A 21,868-nucleotide genomic window follows, 5' to 3' on the forward strand; every position below is an offset into this window, starting at 1 on the left:
AGGCACTTGTAACTTTGCGATAAGACGTTCGCAGTCATTTACGCAATTAATTTTCTTTTCCGCAATTAATTTGATGCAGGACATTTTCTCCGATTAGAAAGATTCGTTTGATTTATTGTTATTGGATAATAAGATTTTTAGAAGACAATTTTCTTTTCTGGTAATAACACTTTTTATTTCACATTCGTTTCGTAATGTTTAATTCAATTTAATTCAATTTGATTCAGTTTTATTCAATTTGATTCAATTCTATTCAATTTGATTCAATTTGATTCAATTTGATTCAATTTTATTCAATTCTATTCAATTCTATTCAATTCTATTCAATTTTATTCAGTTTTATTCAATTTTATTCAATTTCATTCAATTTTATTCAATTATATTCAATTTTATTCAATTTTATTCAATTTTATTCAATTTCATTCAATTTCATTCAATTTCATTCAATTATATTCAATTTTATTCAATTTTATTCAATTATATTCAAGTAGGAAAGTAGGAAATTCAGGAAATTTAGGAAGAGTAAGAAATTTAGGAAATTAAGGAAATTTAGGGAAAGTGGAAAATTTAGGAAAAGTAGAGAACTTAGGAAAGGTAGAAAATTCAAGAAATCAATTCAAGCTTGAAAAATTAATTGAAAACGGCCGCGAGTTGCCCTGAGAAAGACAATGCTCGGCATTTACCCTAAATTCGCGTGTCTCGCTCCATTTATTCACCGAAGTTAAACAGCCCCCCTCCCCGTACCGGTACCCTAAAGTCCCGTTTCCGCAGACCCGCGCCACCCGAAACTCGTCCCATTATTCCCCGCAGAAGGCATAATTCATTACAGCACCGTCTCGTCCCGGCGCGGCGCGGCGCGGCGGTGTCCAAGCTGTAAGCGCGCATTTCCCAAATTGTTTAGAAAACTACGGCCGGCGAAGTATTTTGCATATCCGAGGGCACCCCGTCCGCCGCGAGGGGTGGAACGCTGCAGGGGCGATTACTCTACGGCAACCGGCTCGCGCGACCCGTTATAATTCTCCCCCGAACCCTTTCCGCCGTCCCCGAGGGGACAATCGCGAGCCGCCGAGCGGAAAACGGGGCTGGAAAAACCGAGCGCCTACCACCCTCCGCCCGTCCCCTCGCACCCTTCGCAGTGATCCAGATCCAAAAATTTCGCGAAATCGAGTCGGAAAATCAATTTTCTCAACGATACGGTATAATTGTATTTGAAATGTAAATAAAAATGTTTGTAAAATTATGTTTAAATAATTTTTTTAATCAAGCATATAGGTAAAAGTTAATTAAATATTACTGTTTGACAGATGCTATGTACTAATAAATAGTATCAATATACATGTAGTAGGTATATACTAATATATAGCACATTATATTATATTACAAGCTTATATTATATTATATTATAAGCTTGTATTATATTATATTATATTATAAGCTTATATTATATTATATTATATTATAAGCTTGTATTATATTATATTATATTATAAGCTTATATTATATTATATTATAAGCTTGTATTATATTATATTATATTATAAGCTTATATTATATTATATTATAAGCTTGTATTATATTATATTATAAGTTTGTATTATATTATATTACAAGCTTGTATTATATTATATTATAAGCTTGTATTATATTATATTATATTATAAGCTTATATTATATTATATTATATTATAAGCTCGTATTATATTATATTATAAGCTCGTATTATATTATATTATAAGCTTGTATTATATTATATTATAAGCTTGTATTATATTATATTATAAGCTCGTATTATATTATATTATAAGCTTATATTATATTATATTATAAGCTTATATTATATTATATTATAAGCTTGTATTATATTATATTATGAGCTTGTATTATATTATATTATATTAAATTATATTATATTATATAATAATAAGCTTATAATATAATATAACACAATATAATATAGTCATTAAAATAATTTACTAAATTTTTAGAAAAAATATATATATAACACAGCATCGTTTTCCAACTTTTGTTACATTTCGTTGGTCCCGAGAATCGCCCAGCGAACATTGTTTCCCGTAACCTCTTGAACCGAGCTTACCACGGCGACGGGGGCCGTCGGGAGTTTTATCTCTGGCCGAGAAAAGAAAAAATACACACAGCTCGGTTAGACGTCTCCGCCATAATCCGCAGAATATACAGACCGTCGTGCAATGAACCAGCTGGCAGACACGCCCGTCGTCCAGCGTTTAGAAAGCCCCGCCGGAAAGTTTGACGAAGTTCCATCGACATTTTCGTCGCAACACCTGAGCTCGCCGAACTTGTTCAACGTTTTCGCGACGGTGTTACCCGCCGCGCAACCCTCCGGAGACGGTAAACGCCCGCTCCGTGTTCCATCCTCCCGCCCTTCTGTACAAGAAGCGATCTTTACGATCGTAATCTCGAGGATGTGTGCACGAATGTTGAGCGAACGGTTTTCCCACGGATTCTGTGTTTAACGGGCACTTTATCGCTCGGTTTTCTTGCAACGAGGGGGGTAGGGGAGGGGGTGGACGCAACCAGGGTTGGAAAAAGCAAAGTCATTGGTTACATCTCCTCGAGCGAGGAAGGAAGAACGTTTTGCTTTATTGCTGGAAATATATAAATAAAATAAAAAGATAATGTAATATGTAATATGTAATGTAATGTAATATGAAATGTAATATGTAATATGTAATGTAATGTAATATGAAATGTAATATGTAATATGTAATGTAATGTAATATGAAATGTAATATGTAATATGTAATGTAATGTAATATGAAATGTAATATGTAATATGTAATGTAATGTAATATGAAATGTAATATGTAATATGTAATGTAATATGTTATGTAATATGCAATGTAATGCAATGTAATATGCAATGTAATGCAATGTAATATGCAATGTAATGCAATGTAATATGCAATATAATGCAATGTAAAGTAATCCAATGCAATGCAATCCAATGCAATGTAATATGCAATATAATGCAATGTAAAGTAATCCAATGCAATGCAATCCAATGCAACGTAATGCAATATAATCAAATACAATGTAATGTAATGCAATATAATATAATATAATGTAATGCAATGTAATGCAGTGTAATGCAGTGTAATGCAGTGTAATGTAATGTAATGTAATGTAATGCAATATAACGCAATGTAACGTAATGTAATGCAATATAACACAATATAACTCAATGTAACGGAATGTAACGCAATGTAATGGAATGCAATGCAATGTAACGCAATGTAATGGAATGTGATGCAATGTAATGGTGTAATGTAATCTAATGTAATGTAATGTAATGTGTGTTTCATGTGCATTACATATCGTTATGTAATGCAATATAATGCAATATGTAATTACGATCTTCCACGCCAATAATAGTTTTATTATTAATCACAGAGACAAAAAAAAGAAATGCCATAAACAAATGTGGCACCGATCGTGACTAAGAAGTCGGTCGAAAAATGAAGAATATGCTAATGGCCCCTGCCCCGGTGTCGTTCAATGTACCGGGGAGTCGTAAAAGGAAGAGAGGGCCCCGGGGCACTCGAGAAGAAAAGTACATATCTCTGGCCGGGGGCCTGTGGGCCTGTTCCTTTTTTTTCCTCTGTTGCCCACCGGGAACAGGTTGCCGGGTTCTGGCCTGGAACCGTGCTCTCCGGGGCCTTTAAAGAGAGTCCGCCCCGCGGACCCCCTCCTCGCCGCTCTGGGTCCCCTTCCGTGGATTTAACTCCGCCGCGGACGGTTATGTCATTGGAGACCCCGGCCTGCATCGTTCCCGATGAACAATCGGACGCTCGACTCTCCTTTTGTTCCTCCATCTGGATCCGCACCCGTATCCAGGGACCGGACACTTGGGGAAATTGAGACTGTTCCGACGACCGGATGCTATCCATTACCTATGCCCCGTGTTGACGATAGACGTTACGTTCTACGGTGCTCGGTTTCCGTAGAAAAAGCGATGTGAAAACGCGCGACATGTTCAATTGTATCTTACAATTATTATATTATGCTTGTAATTGTATTATAATTATATTATATTGTAATTACTTTATATTATTGTAATTGTATTGTAATTACATTATATTATTATTATTATATTGTAATTACATTATATTCTTATAATTATATTACAATTATATTGCAATTATATCGCAATTATAATTATAGTGTAATTATATTACAATTATATTGCAATTATAGTGTAATTATATTACAATTATATTGCAATTATATTATTATACTTATCTTATAATAATATTGTAATTATATTGTAATTATATTACAATTATATTGCAATTATATTGTACTTATATTATTATACTTATCTTATAATAATATTGTAATTATATTGTAATTATATTACAATTATATTGCAATTATATTGTAACTATATTACAATTATATTGCAATTATATTGTAATTATATTACAATTATCTTGCAATTATATTGCTATTATATTGCAATTATATTGTAATTATATTACAATTATATTGCTATTATATTGCAATTATATTGTAATTATATTACAATTATATTGCTATTATATTGCCATTATATTGTAATTATATTACAATTATATTGCTATTATATTGCAATTATATTGTAATGGTAATTATATTGTAATTATATTACAATTCTATTGCTATTATATTGCAATTATAATTATATTGTAATTATTATATTATAATATAACTATGATTCCACGGTACCAACAATTTCTTCGAAAATCTTTGTGGCCAGTTAAAACAGTTACGCTTGCCCTATCACAGAAACTCGAGGATCATTCGAACAATACCCACGGAAAGCTAGTCAAAGGTTACCAAACGATCGAGCTAAGAATATATCCGGATGGGACTAGTTCAAACTCTAAGGAAGAACCGCGGCGATGACAATGCACGAGGCTGATCCAGAAGTGAACAACCAATCCCGTTGTTGACTGTTAGCACCGCGTACGGCCGTTTGCCCGCGGAATTACAGTTATTACGTGTCCGTGTGAAGAGTAGTGCCGTAGCGAGGAGCAATAAAATCGAGGAGAGCGCGGAGGACATAAAATCGGGGAATCTCGATTGCGTCCTTCGTCAAGCAGTCCGAACATAATCCAATCACTCTTGGACCGGTCCCGAGGACAGAGAGAGAGAGAGAGAGAGAGAGAGAGAGAGAGAGAGAGAGAGAGAGAGGGCACTCGAGCCGCGGTTGCTTCCGAAGAAAAGCTGGTCGACGTCGAGCGGAACAGCCTCTCGAGGCGGCGCAAACAGTTCGATCGGTGTTCGCGAGGCCGCAAACGGCGAGGAACGGTCGTTTGTCAGTAGCAAATAGAACAGTTGATCTCATCGAGGGCCTAACGAGGGCTCGTTATGCCAGCGCGCCGGGCATGCGAGGCGGTCCAGGGAGTCTCGCGCGCGTCGATCTTTCGGCCGCATGCAACGTTCCCCCGATCACCGATCGCCTAATTAAAAGGAGCCATTGGCCCCTGCTAGCCGGGACTCCCAAGGAAAACCAATAAAGGCACGTCGTTCCAGGCTCTTTTCTCTTTTTCTTCTTTTTTTCCTTCGGCGTTGCTTTTTGCTCTCTCTTTTCCGCTCTCTCTCTCTCTCTCTCTCTCTCTCTGATTCTCTCTCTCTCTCTTCCTCTCTCTCTGAATCTCAATCTTTCTCTCTTTCCCTCTCTCTCTCTCAATCTTTCAGTCTCAATGTCTCCTTTTTTCTCTCTTTTTCTCTCCAAAATTTTCTCTCTCTCTCTCTCTCTCTCAATCTCTCTTAATAATAATATATATATGATATATATATATAATACATAAATATATATATATAATAATATAATATATAATATATAAATATATATAATATATATAATAATTAATTTCTCTCGTTTTCTTTCTCTCTCTCTCTCTCTCTCTCTCTCTCTCCCTCCCTCTCAATCTCTCTCTCTCTTTCTCTCTCTCTCTCTCACAAGCTCAATTTCTCTCTCACTCTCTCTCTCTCAATCACTCTCTGAAATTCTCTCTCTCTCACAAGCTCAATTTTTCTCTCCCTCTCTCTCTCTCTCTCTCTCTCTCTCTCTCTCTCTTATACAATCTCAATTTCTCTCTCTCTCTCTCTCTCTCTCTCTCTCGGCCGCCGTTTGCTCCCCCGGGCCGCTCTCAGTACGGAGCACGCGATCGATCGCGAACGCCGCCGGATGTCCGACATCCGGGGACAATTTATACCGCCGATAAATTCCTTTTCTCTTTCATTAGTGGCCTCGTCCCGCAGCCACCGCGGAACACGAGAGAGATTTACAGCGACCTTTGCGCGTTTCGCTATTCCTGTGCCCACGACGACGACGACGACGACGACGACGATGGCGGAATTGATTCCGATGTCCAGAATCACCGGCAACGAATGGCACAGTTCTTGAACAACTCGAACGGCATACGGGAACAGTCGGCTTGGGAATTCCACGATTCGATCATATCTCATTGTCTCGGCTTTCTTGCCGCTCCGCGGAAACTTCTAGAGCTGTGTGTTTTGTGACTCCCTCTCTCTCTCTCTCTCTCTCTCCCTCTCTCTCTCACACAGGCTCAATTCCTCTCTCTGTCTCTCAATCACTCTGAAATTCTCTCTCTCTCTCTCTCTCTCTCAAGCTCAATTTCCCTCTCCCTCTCTCAAGCTCTCTCTCCTCAAATTCTCTCTCTCTCACAAGCTCAATTTCTCTCTCTCTCTCTCTCTCTCTCTCTCTCTTTCAATCTCTCTCGCAAATTCTCTCTCTCTGAAATTCTCTCTCCCTCTCTCAAGTTCAATTTCTCTCCCTCTCACTCTCTCTCTCTCTCCCTCTCTGATATATCTCTCCCACTGTTCTCTCTCCCTCCTTCTCTCTTTCTCTCTCCCGCTCTCTCTCTTTGTGTTAGCTTTCTCTCTCACGTTCACTCTCTCTCTCTCTCTTTCTCTCTCTCTCTCTCTCCCTCTCCGCGTAATTCAAAAGTAGTTCGGCGCGCGAGCGCGTTTCAAACGAGCCACCCGGTACGTTGCATCGGCTATCCGCGGGCATCGTCTCCGCGCGGACCGGCAAACGAGTTTCGTATCGAAGCGGCGCGGGACGCGCGGCGTCAAGACGATCCGCGAGCCCCGGAGAAAGTCGTAAAAAGACAAAGAAAGTGGGTTACGACGTTCACGCTCGCTTTTACAATGGGAGGAGGACCGGAGGCTGTTGCTTTTAATAAGTCCGCGCGACAATGCCGCTACCGGGCCGCGCGCCGAAAGGGGCTCGCTCCTCCCCCGCCGACGTTCGAGAGGACACTCGAGCGCAGCAGCCAGGAAACGGCCGGGGGGCTTCTGTCATTAATTGATGAAAGTGGTCCTGGTGACCTGGCGCCCGGGCGAAAAACGCTTTTCAAGGATTCTATGGAGTGTTAATGAACACCGAACACTCGAGCCAGCCCGGATGGATTCTCGGCTCGCTTTGAAACGAACGGTGCACGCTGCAAAGCTACGGAAAGAATTTACATTTGCATTTACAGAGGCACGGATTTTAAAAGATTTTCTCTTCTTGCGCGAGGTGAATTTGACGTTAAATTACAGTGCGGAACTGTTATTTCGTAAATTTCTGTGTGTGTACTTGGAGAGCGAAATTGGGGACATTTTTTGATATTTTGAACTTTTTTGGTCGAAGGCAACTGTTATAAATCCGCTCAATATGTATAATTTTAATATAATTCAATATAATTCAATATAATAATAATATAATTGAAATAATTGAAATAATTGAATATAATTGAAATAATTGAAATAATTGAAATAATTGAAATAATTGAAAATAATTGAAAATAATTGAATATAATTGAAATAATTGAAATAATTGAAAATAATTGAAAATAATTGAAAATAATTGAAAATAATTGAATATAATTGAAAATAATTGAATATAATTGAAAATAATTGAAAATAATTGAATATATAATTGATAATGCAAAATATACAATTGAACATATAATTCCATATAACTTACGCGCATTTATATAACTCGTATTGACAAAAGTTTTCAGTTGGACTTAACAGTTAAATTCAAGCCTTGCCTTTGGAATAAAACAGCAGGGTTTTTCTATAAATAAATTTAACGGATCGCACGTAAAGCCGTACAAAGATAGCATATCTTTTCCTTTCGAAAATACGCGTACGTATTTCCGTTAATCCGAAGTTAATTTACAGTCACATTTATATTCCACTCTCGCGGCGCCCTCAAAATGAATTCGGTTTGCGCGAGGGATGTATTTGACTTGAGAAGAAGGGCGAACGTGAAAACCTGCGAGAGGATGAATTTGATTTGAAAAGAAAAAAAAGGGAAAAAAACGAAACGGTGAATACGGGATGCGTAATGCGTGGAATCCGGGGTGCGAAACGGCCGTATACATTTTCGCGTAAAAATCGCGGGTCTAGCGACAGAAGAATATCCCTCCGGGAGTGCAAAATGGTACGGTTGGAACAGCGAAGGAATCAATCGACGATACCGCGGAACAGGTATCGCAATAATGGACTATTCAGAGATTTTATGGCAGCAATTATTTCTAACAGGCACTGGCGATAAGAGTGTTCCTCGCGTACCGAACAATGGATGTTCGAGGAGAGGCGGCCAACACAGTGCCAAGGTTGAACGTACCGGCTCTTGAACATCGCCTGGTCTATTTCGGTCACCAGTAAATTCTCTCCGGGTCCCCTTCTACAGCTGAGGAGGAGGCCGTGCGGCGGCTGATGTACCGTTCTATTCTCCTGAAACTGCTTGGGACCGCGTTTTTCGATCGACGGGTGCATCCGCGCGTAGAAAATAGCCAACAAAACATGGAGAGAGAGAGAGAGAGAGAGAGAGAGAGAACGAACTCGTCGGAATAAAAGCGGCCGAATTTATTCGTGGTCACGAGCGTGCAGCACGTGGTCTCGAGAACGTCTGGGCCGAGTAATCCCTGGAGGATTCTCTACCTCTCTCTCTCTCTCTCTAGCTCTCTCGCTCTATACTATTTTGTTAGATCTCTCTCTCTCTCTCTCTCTCTCTCTCTTTGCGTTAGCACTCTCTTTCTCTCTCTCTCTCTCTCTCTCTCTCTTTGTGCTAGCTCTCTCTCTCTCTCTCTCTCTCTCTCTCTCCCTCTTTGTTAGTTCTCTCTCTATTCTCTCTCTCTGCTCTCTCTCTTTGTCTCACTCTTTCTCTCTCTCTTGTCTCTCTTATCTCTCTTTCTTTATCTTACTCTTTCTCTCTCTCTCTCTCTCTCTCTCTTGTCTCTCTTATCTCACTTTCTTTATCTCTCTCTCTCTCATTGTCTCTCTTATCTCTCTCTATCTCTCTCTTGTCACTCTTAACGAAGAGAGAGAGAGAGAGAGAGGGAGAAATAAGAGATAGAGAGAGAGAGAGATAAGAGAGAGAGAGAGAGAGAGAGAGATAAGAAAGAGAGAGAGAGAGGGAGATAAGAAAGAGAGAGACAATGAGAGTGAGAAAGAGAGAGACAATGAGAGAGAGAGAGAGAGAGAGAAAGAGAGATGTCTCCTTTATTTCTGTCTTTTCTCTCTCTCTCTCTTCTCTCTCGCTGTTTCTCTTATATCTCTCTTTCTCTTCATCTCTTTCCCTTATCTTTCTCTTATTTCTCTCTCTCTTTCTGTTTATCTCTCTCTTACCTCTCCTTCTCACTCTCTTATCTCTCTCTTATCTCTCCTTCTCACTCTCTTATCTCTCTCTTATCTCTCTCTTATCTCTCTCTTTCTTTCTTTCTTCCTCTCTTTCTCTCTCTATCACGCTCGATTTTCCCGGCGCGAGATTGCGCCGCGACGAATTTAATAATCCCCCCCCCCCCGAACCCTCGAACCCCAGATTCAGCGGCTTAAATATGCAACGAACGATTTCTGAATGCGAAATCCCCCGAAGAAACTCGTCGTCAACCGGCAGAGATGAAGAATCGACGAATCCGCCGGCCTTTTCATCGACTCTCGCCCCCCGCTCGCCCGGCCACACCCAACGAACTCGATTATCCCCGAAATTAATCGGCGATAATTAAATCCATCCCCAATTACGGTTCGCGCGCGACCCTTCTTAGACGTCCGTATTAATTATGAACTGATAATTGTCAATTGACGTCGGCGTCGTCGGTTTTCCGGGCAACCGAGGCGAGAATGAATTCGGGCTAGCGGTATGATGTCACGGTTCCGCGCGCTCGCAGATGATAGCAAGCAATTAATTCTGCCAGTTTGTGTCCTACGGTTTATTTGAATTGTTCTGAATACGGCGAATTGTCTCTAATTGTCCCGCCGCGCGTAAACGAAGCGTGGACAACTCGGGGAAAGGAGATGCAATTGTTCGAGCCTTGCTGCTAGTTTTTATGGTCGCTGATAACAATTTTTTTTCTTAAAACGTTACTGAATAATTGATGAAACGTATCTTATTATTTAGGCGACAGGAAGAGCAATTACGATCAACGGAGAATATACAGTCCGAGGGCAAAGTATTTGTAAGACCTTTTTAAAGGGAATAACTTTTTTATAATTTTTTTTATAAATACCAAAAATTTGTTGGTAATTTAGAGGAATTGTTTACTAGACAATGGCTAAACAATTGTTTGGGGAGAAATAGCAAGTGCTTGGTATGGGGTAAAAGTATTAAAAAATAATGTGATAGTATTGACAGATTAATTTTCATTCTTTGTTTATCGAATAGAATTGAGAAGAGAATGGAGTCCGAAGAAATTGGAAAAATTGCAACAGATATCATAAAAATATCGATTCGAATTGCTGGAGTCTCCCACGCGAACACGGTTTTTCTTAAAAACATCTCGGTGTTTGGATATCGTTAAACAAACTGTGGTCTTTTTTGCTTCTTCTTAAAATCACACCACTGACGTATTTGCGGATCCTGCATAAACGTCTGTCAGATTTAGTTTTAAAATCTCGTTGTTATTCTAAGCAGATGGCGCTGATGTCACATTTACCGATTACAAACATAGATAAACAAAGGAAATATATAATAATATAGAAGCGATACGAGGATAACAATTTTAACGTTAAACTTGTAATATTATAACATATGATACGCTTAATAAACAGTGTGAAAGTGTTTATGTTGACTGACACCTCAGGGTTAATGTTAAACAATTGTGTACCATGTAAATACCTTCTTCCATGATGGAAAGAATTATTTATAATAATTAGTATCACCAGCGTCCAAACAATGGATGCCGCGTTAACTAAAAAATAGTTCAAACGTTTCTATATGTGTCTGCAAAAATTAAATATAAATATATATAATCTTATATAAATAATATTGAAATAACGAAATATTGAAATATATTGAAATACTAAAATATATTGAAATATTGAAATATATTAAAATACTAAAATATATTGAAATATATTGAAATACTAAAATATATTGGAATACTAAAATATATTGGAATACTAAAATATATTGGAATACTAAAATATATTGGAATATATTGAAATACTGAAATATATTGAAATATATTGAAATATTGAGATATTGAAATATATTGGAATATTGAGATATTGAAATATTGAAATATATTGGAATATTGAGATATTGAAATATTGAAATATTAAAATATATTGAAATATTGAAATATATTGAAATATTGGAATATATTAAAATACATTGAAATATTGGAATATATTGAAATACTGAAATATATTGAAATATATTGAAATATTGAAATATATTGAAATACTGAAATATATTGAAATATATTGAAATATTGGAATATATTAAAATATTAAAATATTGAAATATTAAAATATTAAAATATACATATACAAAAACGTCTAATCTATTTTCTGGTCAAAACAGCGTCCACATCAACAACACACGCGTGATTCAAATTGCTCGAAATATCCTCGATCAACATCATTCTCGTCAAAAACGAAAACCAGTCACGTTCCCCCATAAAAAGTCCCCACCGCTTACCTGATGATGTGCTGATTGGTGGACTGCAGCAGTATCGTGGTATACTTAGTGATGAGCATCGTTCGTTCGTCGTGGTGATCCACGGCACGATGGAGCGGGCGGCACACGATGATGATCTTTCGGTCGACGACGCGCTCGGCCGAGTCACTGATCTGATTCGCAGACGACGGCCGACGGGTAACACGAGCCTGCGACGTCGGTGACGACGACGACGTCCGCGGACCAGCGGCCGCACTCGTTTCGCATAAATCGCGGCTACGAAAATCGAGCAAAACCGGCCGCGCGGATGCCGCGGAAATTCTTCCGACTATATTTAGCGGTCATATTTCCAGCGCACAAAGCGATCTCCCGAACCGTTCCGTTCGGTTCTTTTCAGCCGCGTCGCGTCGCGTCGCGTCGGAGCGTCGCGCGAGCACCCTGACGTCACCCGACGATTGTAGGTCTGGGATTCGTCCCCACCGTGAATACCGATCACTCGTGACCACCTCAACACGCCGGCCACTGTTCCCTTCGACGAGTCTTCTCGGGACGACGGCGTCTTCTTCGGCGGCGATCGCAAGGTCGGCCGCGACTTCCAAGCGCCTCTCGATCGCCGCTCTCTTCTAGATCGGATCGAAGGTACACTGTCGCCCACTGCTAGGTCCCTCGACTTCGAATAGACCTTCACTCGCGAACGATCTATAATCCCGATTTCTCGGCTGGCGCATCCGTTTTTGCGCGGCGAGCCGCGAGAAGTCGCGAGCGCAAACGCCGCGGAATCGCTGCTTCTTATCGAGCAAACCGGCGATCCACGTCCCCGTTCGATCCTCCGACACCTATCTTCCCTTCCTCGCTTCGAAACGCGCGCACCATTCGACGGAAACTGACGTCACCCGCGCCGATCTCGGCGCCTTCTCTCTCTCTCTTTCTCTCTCTTGCCTCGCCGTGCGCGGACGCCGCTTATCAAGCTTGATTGTTCCTCCGCCTCCTTTGTTGATACTTCTGACCGGAGCAGCTGCTCCGGGAAAAGGCGGTTCTGCTGGTCAGGTGTTGCCGATGATTTTCCGCCGGTTTTGCGCGGCGGTGAGGGCACCCAAGGCTCGGCGACGCCGCGCGGTCAGGCTTCGCTGATAGCGGCAGGTGCGACGATTCGACGCCGAGGCGCCAAGGTTCGGTTTATTGTTGCCTAAATGTGTTGCAGAAGTTTGCTGCTGGGATTCCCGGTGCTCGGGGATCCGCGGTGTTCGAGTTTTATCGAGGTGTTCGCGTTTTATCGCGGCGCTCCGCGGGTCCAAAATGAGCGCGGCGACGCGATTACAGCGGCCTCCAGGGGTGGATTGTTCGGTTCGAGGGCTTAGTTCAGTTCGAAGATCTTGTTCAGATCAACTGTTATGTTCTGAATTGGCTCTAGATCGTTTCTAGATCGTCTAAAGATCGTTTGCGGATCGTTTTGGACGATTTCGCGACGCGATTGTCGCTTCCTTCCGCAGGGAATTGTTCAATTCGAGGACTTAGATCAATTCGAGGATTCAGTTCAGACTGACTGTTCTGTTCAGAATTGTCTCTAGATCGTTTCTAGATCGTCTGCGGATCGTTTCCAAATCGTCTGCGGATCGTTTTCGTCGATTTATCGACGCGCTTCTCGCGTCCTCCCGGCGAAGATAGTTCAATTCGAGGTTTCGATTCAATTCAAGGTCCCAATTCAGTTCAAAGACTCAATTCAGACCGACAGTTCCATTCAGAATCGTCTCTAGATCATTTCTAGATCGTCTGCAGATCGTCCCGAAATCGTCTACAGATCGTTTTCGTCGATTTATCGACGCGCGTATCGCGTCTTCCCGGCGAAGATAATTCAATTCAAGGTTTCAATTCAATTCGAGGTTTCAATTCACTTCAAAGACTCAATTCAAACCAACAATTCCATTCAAGATCGCCTCTAGATCGTTTCTAGATCATCTGCAAATCGTCTCCAGATCGTCTTCAGATCGTTCACAGATCATTTCCGTCGATTTCCCGACGCGCTCGTCCCTTCCTCCCGCCGAAAATCCTTCAATTCGAGGTCCCAGTTCAATTCAAATCCTCAATCCGAACCAACAGTTCCATTCAGAATCGCCTGCAGATCGTCCCTAGATCATCCACACCTCGTCTCCGCCAATTCCACGCCGCGGATCTTCGATCGAACCGTATACTCCGCGTCACTTTCGCAGCCGGGTTCGTCGCGGCGTTACCGCTTCGGTCGCCAAAAACGCGCCAAAACCGCGGCGTTCTCCGAACAAAGACGACTTGGCCGCCTCCGCGAGGCTCCAATGTATTCAGCAAAACGCTCGTAATTGAGACGACAAGCCGAGGGCACCGCAGGTTCCGCTCGAGAAGCTGCGGCCGCTGGGCAGGTGTCGGCGACTGGTTTCGCGGCGTTCGACACGGACGGCCGCCAGTCCGCGTCAGCCAGCTCGCTCGGAAGTGATCTATTCAATAAGCATCGCCGTTCAATAAGAGCTCGCACTGTTAATCGGCGTCGGGGCGAGGGAGGAGAGGCGAGGAGACGCGCGCGAGCGATAAACTCCGGGCGCGATTATCGGTGACGCGGCCGCTCGAAGCGGCTGCGATTTCGCGCGCGAGCGTAGCAAGCGGACGAAGCTGGATCGCGCGAGCACCGTGGACAATGCATTCCCAATGACTCGGCCGGAGATGACCTCGGCTATCGTCCCGCTCCTATCTCGTCCAGGCGAGTCCGCGACGACGACGACGTCTCTTTTCTCTGTCTCGTTCTCCCTCGATCCTCGCGAGAGATCCTCTCGATCCCACGGCACCGACCGCTCCGCCGCTTCGCTCGGGAGCTCCCGCGTGTCCTCCGCGGTCGAAGGATCCTAGATCCCGAGCCTAGATCCCGAGAAGTCGCGAGGAAATCGCTGGCAGGCCGTCCGTGGCTCGCGGCGCTCCGCCTCGAATTGATTTCATGCTCGATCGCGCACGAGTCTGGGTCATCCGCGGTGACTTTCGAACACGCTCGGGCCCCGGAAACGCGCGGGACAGGGGCCGCGGGCAGGCTAGCGGGCCCCGGGGACCGATCGCGGCGATCATCGCCGCGGATCGCGGCCGATCGAGGAACGCGCGCGCTGCCGGATCGCTTCTTTCGTTGGATTTCGGCGTTCTCGGGCCACCTCGGGCCGACTCGGGACGCCTCGGGCTTCTTCCGATCGATCGACCGTATCGATCACCGTCGGCCAAAGGGACGGGACCGGCGATCCACGGCGCAGGGAGCGCCTCCGCGTCGAGGCGGCTCGATTGTCCGCGCACCTTTTCGTCGTCGATCACTGCGCGGCTCGCGCGGAAACCGATCGCAGCGGCCCGATTTGCCTCGCTTTTACTCCGGCACTTTCACACTCGGTCCCGCGGGCCTCCCGGGGCCTTCTCTTGGGCGACGTCCGGGCGACGGGGTCGTCGGGTCGCGGCGCGCCGCGTCGGAAAAGCGAGTCGCGCGCCGCGAGGAATCCAGAAGAGGTTGACCGCGTCCAGTGACCTTGGGTCCAGCGTGGCCCGCCGTGGTGTCCTCGGGGAACTGAGACGCGAGCCCCGCAAAATCCGCCGGCCCGGATTCCTCCGGAGGATGCTTCTCGCGTTCGCGCGGGCCAGACAAAGGGATTCGAATGTGCTGCCTGGCTGCCGGTCGCGAATGGACTGCCGCGCCGGCGACGCTTAAACACTATAGCGGAGACTGCACTGCGTGGACTTTAGCTGAGCCACGCCGGGGCTCTCCGTCCGCTTGCGGAGCAACCACGGATAGCAGGAATACAGCCGATGCAAGCCGCCGCTATGGGGAACTATAGGCGGAACGCGAGCTGTGACTGTACCACGGGATACCACCGAAGCGTGGTACAACGGGGCACGAAAGTATTCGAACGCCTTTTAAGACGAGGGCGTTTTTTTTTTGTTCATGGTGCTCTTCGTGTGGAGAGGGAATTTTTGGTTTTGGGGAGTCGGAGGAGAGGTGTGTGGATTTTTTTGGTGAGTGCTGGAATGAGAGTTTTTGTTTTTTTGGTTTTGATGGTGTTGGAAATGGTGAGGAATGTAGAGAAATCGAGATTTTTTTAGGTTTTTCTTTTTTGGGGGTGAGCGTTGGGTGCGAGTTTTTGAGAATGAGTTTTTGGACGAGATGTAAATTGAAGTCTGAAGGGAAATGGAAATATAAATGTGAATATAAATGTGAATATGAATATGAATATGAAATATGCGATATGAAATGTGAAATATGGGGTATGGAGTATGGAATATGGAATATGGAATATGGAATATGGAATATGGAATATGAAATAAGGTATATAGAATATGCAATATGAAATATGGAATGTTGACTGTGGAATATGAGATGTGAAATATGGAATGTGGACTGTGGAATATGAGATATGAAATATGAGATATGTAATATGACATATGAAATATGACATATGAAATATGAAATATGAAATATGTAATATGAAATATGAAATATGAAATATGAAATGTAGAATGTGGAATATGGAATATGAAATATAAGATATGAGATATGAAATATAGAATATGAAATATGGAATATGGAATATGAAATATGAAATATGGAATATGAAATATGGAGTATGGAATATGAAATATGAAATATGGAATATGAAATATGGAATATAGAAAGTGGAATATGAAATATAGAATATGGAAAGTGGAATATGGAAAGTGAAATATGGAAAATAAAATATGGAAAGTAGAATATGGAAAGTGAAATATGGAAAATAAAATATGGAACATGAAATATGGAAAGTAGAATATGGAAAGTGAAATATGGAAAATAAAATATGGAACATGAAATATGGAATATGAAATATGAAATATGGAAAGTGGAATATGGAATATGAAATATAGAATATGGAAAGTAGAATATGGAATATGGAATATGAAATATGGAATATGGAATGTGGAATATAGAATGTGGAATATGGATTATGGAATATGGAATATGGAATATGAAATATGAATGCAAAGAATTAAAAACCGTCAAAATACTTGAATGCAAAAGCTATCATAAACTATTCATTAATTCGTCTTCGAATGCAAAGAATGAAAAGGCGTTCGAATACTTTCGCGTCTCCCTGTATGCACAGTGCCGTCGCGGCTCGGCGCGCCGGACCTCTCGATCCTTGCTCGAGGAGAGTTTCGAGAGAGTGACGGAACAGCGGACGAGAAGGTTCGTTCCTTCGCCCGGCCGGGGCTTCGCACGGGGGCCACGTGTGCGTCGGGTTCCATCGGCGCACACGCCCGTCCGTGACTCTGTTGCAGGGGGGACTGCACTCGCGGAGTGCAGCACCGGTGCCGAGGAGTCGCATCAGCTCGAGAGGCACGTAGGCGCATCGACGCCTACTCGTTTCCAGGCCAGGTGGGGGATGCCGGCAACAGTTTTCGTGAGAGACGCCGGAACAACGGACGACGGCTCGGCTCGTCCGCTTCGGTAGCGCGGGCATTTTCGAGCGGAACCGGCCGATTTTTAACCCTCGAACGGGCCGACGGAGGAACGGCCAATAAATACCTTTTGACCCAGTTTTCACGGCTCGATGTATAGGGTGACCGCGCGATTCCGCGGCAATCTTTGGCCGTCTGTGCTCCATAGGTGAACGTTACAAGGTTATCGGAGGGCATTATTCTTGATTGTTCGTCAGCAGTTTCATTAACGAAGTCATGTCGAATTATAATGTGAATGCTTTTTAATTGACGCTAATATTGGAAGAGAGAATACGATTATTTTTTTATATTAGTTTATAGTTATTTATAGTTTATAGTATTTAGTATTAGTTGTTTAGTTTATAGTATTATAGTATTATATATTATAGTTTATAGTATTTAGTTAATATTGTACTTTTTGTGGTTCATAGGTTTTAGTTAATATTATAGTTTTCATAGTTGTTGACAATCGGTAATTATAAAAACGTGCCGCAAGGCTCGAATGTAATATGTAATGTAATGTAATATGTAACGTAATGTAATTCGTAATATAATGTAATACGTAACGTAATGTAATTCGTAATGTAATGTAATATGTATTGTAATGTAATGCAAGGCACTGTAATATATAATGTAATGTAATGCACTGTAATATGTAATGTAATGTAATGCACTGTAATATGCAATGTAATGTAATGTAATATGTAATGTATTATGTAATATAATATAAATATAATACATATAATATAATAATATAGTATAATATAAAAATCATATAAATCCGGTCTCAGCATTGTTATAAAACAACAAAGATTGTTTAAACCTCGGTAGTTCCAGTGTTAATAAACAATAAAAGCGAAACAATCGATTTAATCGGGCCAACGATTCGCGAACGAATTGCGTTTCCACGGTAAAAAGCGTAAACCGCGTTGTACTGTCACCCGAGCCACGAAATTATCTAATTTGTACCTGTTCGTCGAACAGGAGCCGCAGATAGGCGGCGATATTTATTCCGCGGCGGCGAAACGACCGGTTATTAATCGCGCGATTTTCCCCGGCCGCGTTGTCCAACACGCGCCGCGGCCGCGTTTAATGCCGAGAAATTGAAACCGTCTCGCCTAAGAAGCTTACGATAAATTACGCGTATTACGTACCGCTCATCGTCGCGGCTGGAATTTTAACGAACCGAGGCTGGTTTCCGCGGCGCGCCGCGCTTTATCAGCTTCAGCGAGCCGCGGCCGGGTCGCGGCGTTGCGTTTCCGAACCCGCGAAAAACCTATTCTCTGTCTCCCCGACGGATCGGGAAATTATTCTTAATTAACGGGAGAATTGTAATTTCGATGCGTAATTTCGTTATCGCCGGTTAATCGAGTCTCGTTTCTAAACGCTAATATTTCTGTTCTCCGTGCTTCTCGCATGTTTTCTTTCGTGTTTGGAGTTAGTTCGATCGGCGAAACGTTGCCGCGATTTCTCAGCTATCGGACACTTCCTCCGCGATAACCGCAGCGCGGACGGAGCCCGAATGATCGAGAGATGGACAGGAGATAGATCCGAGCGGGTTCTTGAGGCGATTTGAAGCAACTTTTTCCTTTGCGAAAATGCGATCCGAGGCTTCGTTTACGAGTTATTAGCGAAAAACGCTGACCAATGCGTGATCGCGCGCGGCTGACGCCCCGCCCTCGCGACCACTGCCGCTGCGTCATACGGCCGGCGCGACGCGGTAGCGGTCAAGTAGGCGGAGCGCCGGCTGCGCTCGCTCTCCGGTTGGTCCGCGTTTTTCGTTGATAACTCGTTAACGACGCGTCGGAGAACATTTCTGTAAAGGAAAAAGTTGCTTCGAATGACCTCGGGAATCTATTATTTCCCGGAAACACTATAATTTTAATTAATTAAGGACACCCTGTATCTACGATCTGTTATTAGTTACTGCATTTGTAAGAACACGCGACAAGCATCGACGGGAAATTTCTTATTCGTTTGCCGCTCGCGCGCCGCATATTTTCATACCGTCCCTTTCGAAACTGGTATTCATAGTAAGATGAATGATCTCTCCGCCGGTCGCGTAAGAATGCGAACGGTCTTTACGATCGGGTTTAATAATAACTGTTTGGTAACGAGACCGCCAATGACACGATAATTCGAATTTGTTGCAGAAATCTCCGGCGAGTTGCTCGCTGGTTCAGCGAATTGCATCGTGTTTTTAATAACATTAATATTAATAATAATAATAATCATAATAATATTAAATATTATATATATTATATATATAATATAATATATGATATATAATATTAAATATTAATAATAATAATAATAATAATAATAATAATAATATTAATATTATTAATTATAAAAAGTATAATATTAACTAAAAACTATAAAAACTACAATATTAACTAATAACTATGAACTATAAACAACTATAATATCAACTAAAAACTAAAAACTATAAAAAACTACAATTAACTAATAACTATAAACTATAAACAACTATAATATTAACCAAAAACCATAAACCATAAATATAAATAACAATACATAAATAACTGTGAACTAAACGATAAAAATAATCGTATCGCCCCTACCCAAATCGTGTGTCCATTTTTGTGTACAGTCCGAGCAACAATTACGAACGATTTACATTGTAATTCGACATTACTGCGTTAATCAGACGGACGAACAAGCAAAATAATAGTCGTACAACACAGTAATATACATATGCTCATCAATATTAATAATACTCATTATACACTTGTTCGCAATGGAAGCCGGGACACCACTCATGATAAGCGTCAACGTGTAAAATATCGCGTCGTACGACGAATCAGGAAGTGCAACGTAACTGTTCTCTACCGGCCAAATTATGAAGATAAATGAATACAATTTTCTCTCAATTGGCGGAGGTGTATCTTTGTGTCTTGTTCTCTTAGCGGCGATTCGAGAATCGTGTTGCTTCAACGGCAGAGCGTCGCTTTTGCAGCAAAAAAATTGTACGATTATGGTTATGCTAAGGTTGTGCCAAGGTTGTGCAGAATTTTCGTTACTAAATAGATGACTTCGAAGATATTTATTCACAATTCGAATCGCACTGTAATTAGTGCAGTTTGATACGTTCTCGTTAATTGGACGAGTTTTAATATTGCAATTAGCCGATGGCAAATAAGCTTGGAATTAAAACGCTCTGATTGGAAATGACATAGTTAAAAAATAGGAACAGTTATTATAGTAAATATATTTAATAATATATAAAATAGAATAAAATATAAATATAAATATATAAAATAAAATATAATATAATATAATATAATATAATATAATATAATATAATAAAATATAATATAATATAATATAATATAATATAATATAATATAATATAATATAATATAATATAATATAATATAATATAATATAATATAATATAATATAATATAATATAATATAATATAATATAATATAATATAATATAATATAATATAATATAATATAATATAATATAATATAATATAATATAATATAATATAATATAATATAATATAATATAATATAATATAATATAATATAATATAATATAATATAATATAATATAATATAATATAATATAATATAAATATAAAACAAATACAATATAATATAAAATAAAATATAAATATAAAATAAATGCAATATAACATAAAATAAAATAAAATAAAATTATAGCATCAAGTTGCTAAACAAAAAAGCCCAAAAAGACTGATAATTCTGAAAGGAGACGAGCGATCGAAGCGTACAGAAATTGTTAATAAAAATAAGATCGCCGAGTCCCGTTAACGCCTGCAGATATTCAGCATAAAATCCGATGAAAATGATTTCGGCTGCGAACAATAAATTGTAGATACCACGAGATACGAGAAATCAAGCGGCCGGTACTATTAATATCGATCCTTTGGAAGCCAGACATACCGGTATGCTCCTAAGCATCCTTTTAAGCGTACTCGGCGTACTAATGGCGGTGTTCGAGAGCACGGTTGCAGAGGGAACTGGTATAACATGCGTGTCCGAGCATTATCGAGCGAGATCGGTTACGGAAATCAGTGCTTAACGAGCTGATTAAGCGACTCGCGATTCAAAGATAAGACAAAATTACGAGGCGTCTGCGCTCGTCGCCGTGGCGAAACCTCGATCCTATAAAATCGAGATGGCTTTTACAATAATTCCCGGGGGTTTTTCTTTTTCTCTTTTTTCTCTTCGCCCTCGGCGAACTTGCACGAATTTCTCGCGGAAATGAAGTCCTCCGTCGAGCTGACTGTAAAACGCGATCGGAGATCGTTCCTCCGACGAAGTTTCGAAACTGCAACGCTCGGATAAATAGTTTACCCATTGAACGCGAGCAAAGCTCGACGCGTGAGTACAGGGTGTCCCAAAAATGTCTCGCAATCCGGAAGTGGCGGGTTCCTCGGGTCGTTCGAAGCAACTTTTTCCTTTACA

At 41.2% G+C, this 21,868-nt stretch overlaps 1 protein-coding gene across 4 annotated transcripts in view; it reads right to left on the reverse strand.

Annotated features, from left to right (window-relative positions):
- Window positions 1-21,868, reverse strand: part of spri (Src homology 2 domain-containing protein sprint) — a 185,703-nt gene that overhangs the window by 105,263 nt on the left and 58,572 nt on the right. Inside the window, exon 1 of one of the 4 annotated variants that reach the window (XM_033472026.2) lies at window positions 11,963-15,613. The exons of the other annotated variants lie outside the window; for them this stretch is intronic. Within the exon in view, the coding sequence (XP_033327917.2) occupies window positions 11,963-12,021 (59 nt within the window). The 5' untranslated portion in view covers window positions 12,022-15,613. Of the gene's footprint in view, window positions 1-11,962; window positions 15,614-21,868 lie in introns of those variants that run through there. 4 annotated transcript variants of the gene reach the window in all.

Source organism: Megalopta genalis, chromosome 16 (genome assembly GCF_051020955.1).
Source record: "Megalopta genalis isolate 19385.01 chromosome 16, iyMegGena1_principal, whole genome shotgun sequence".
Classification (NCBI taxonomy): domain Eukaryota; kingdom Metazoa; phylum Arthropoda; class Insecta; order Hymenoptera; family Halictidae; genus Megalopta; species Megalopta genalis.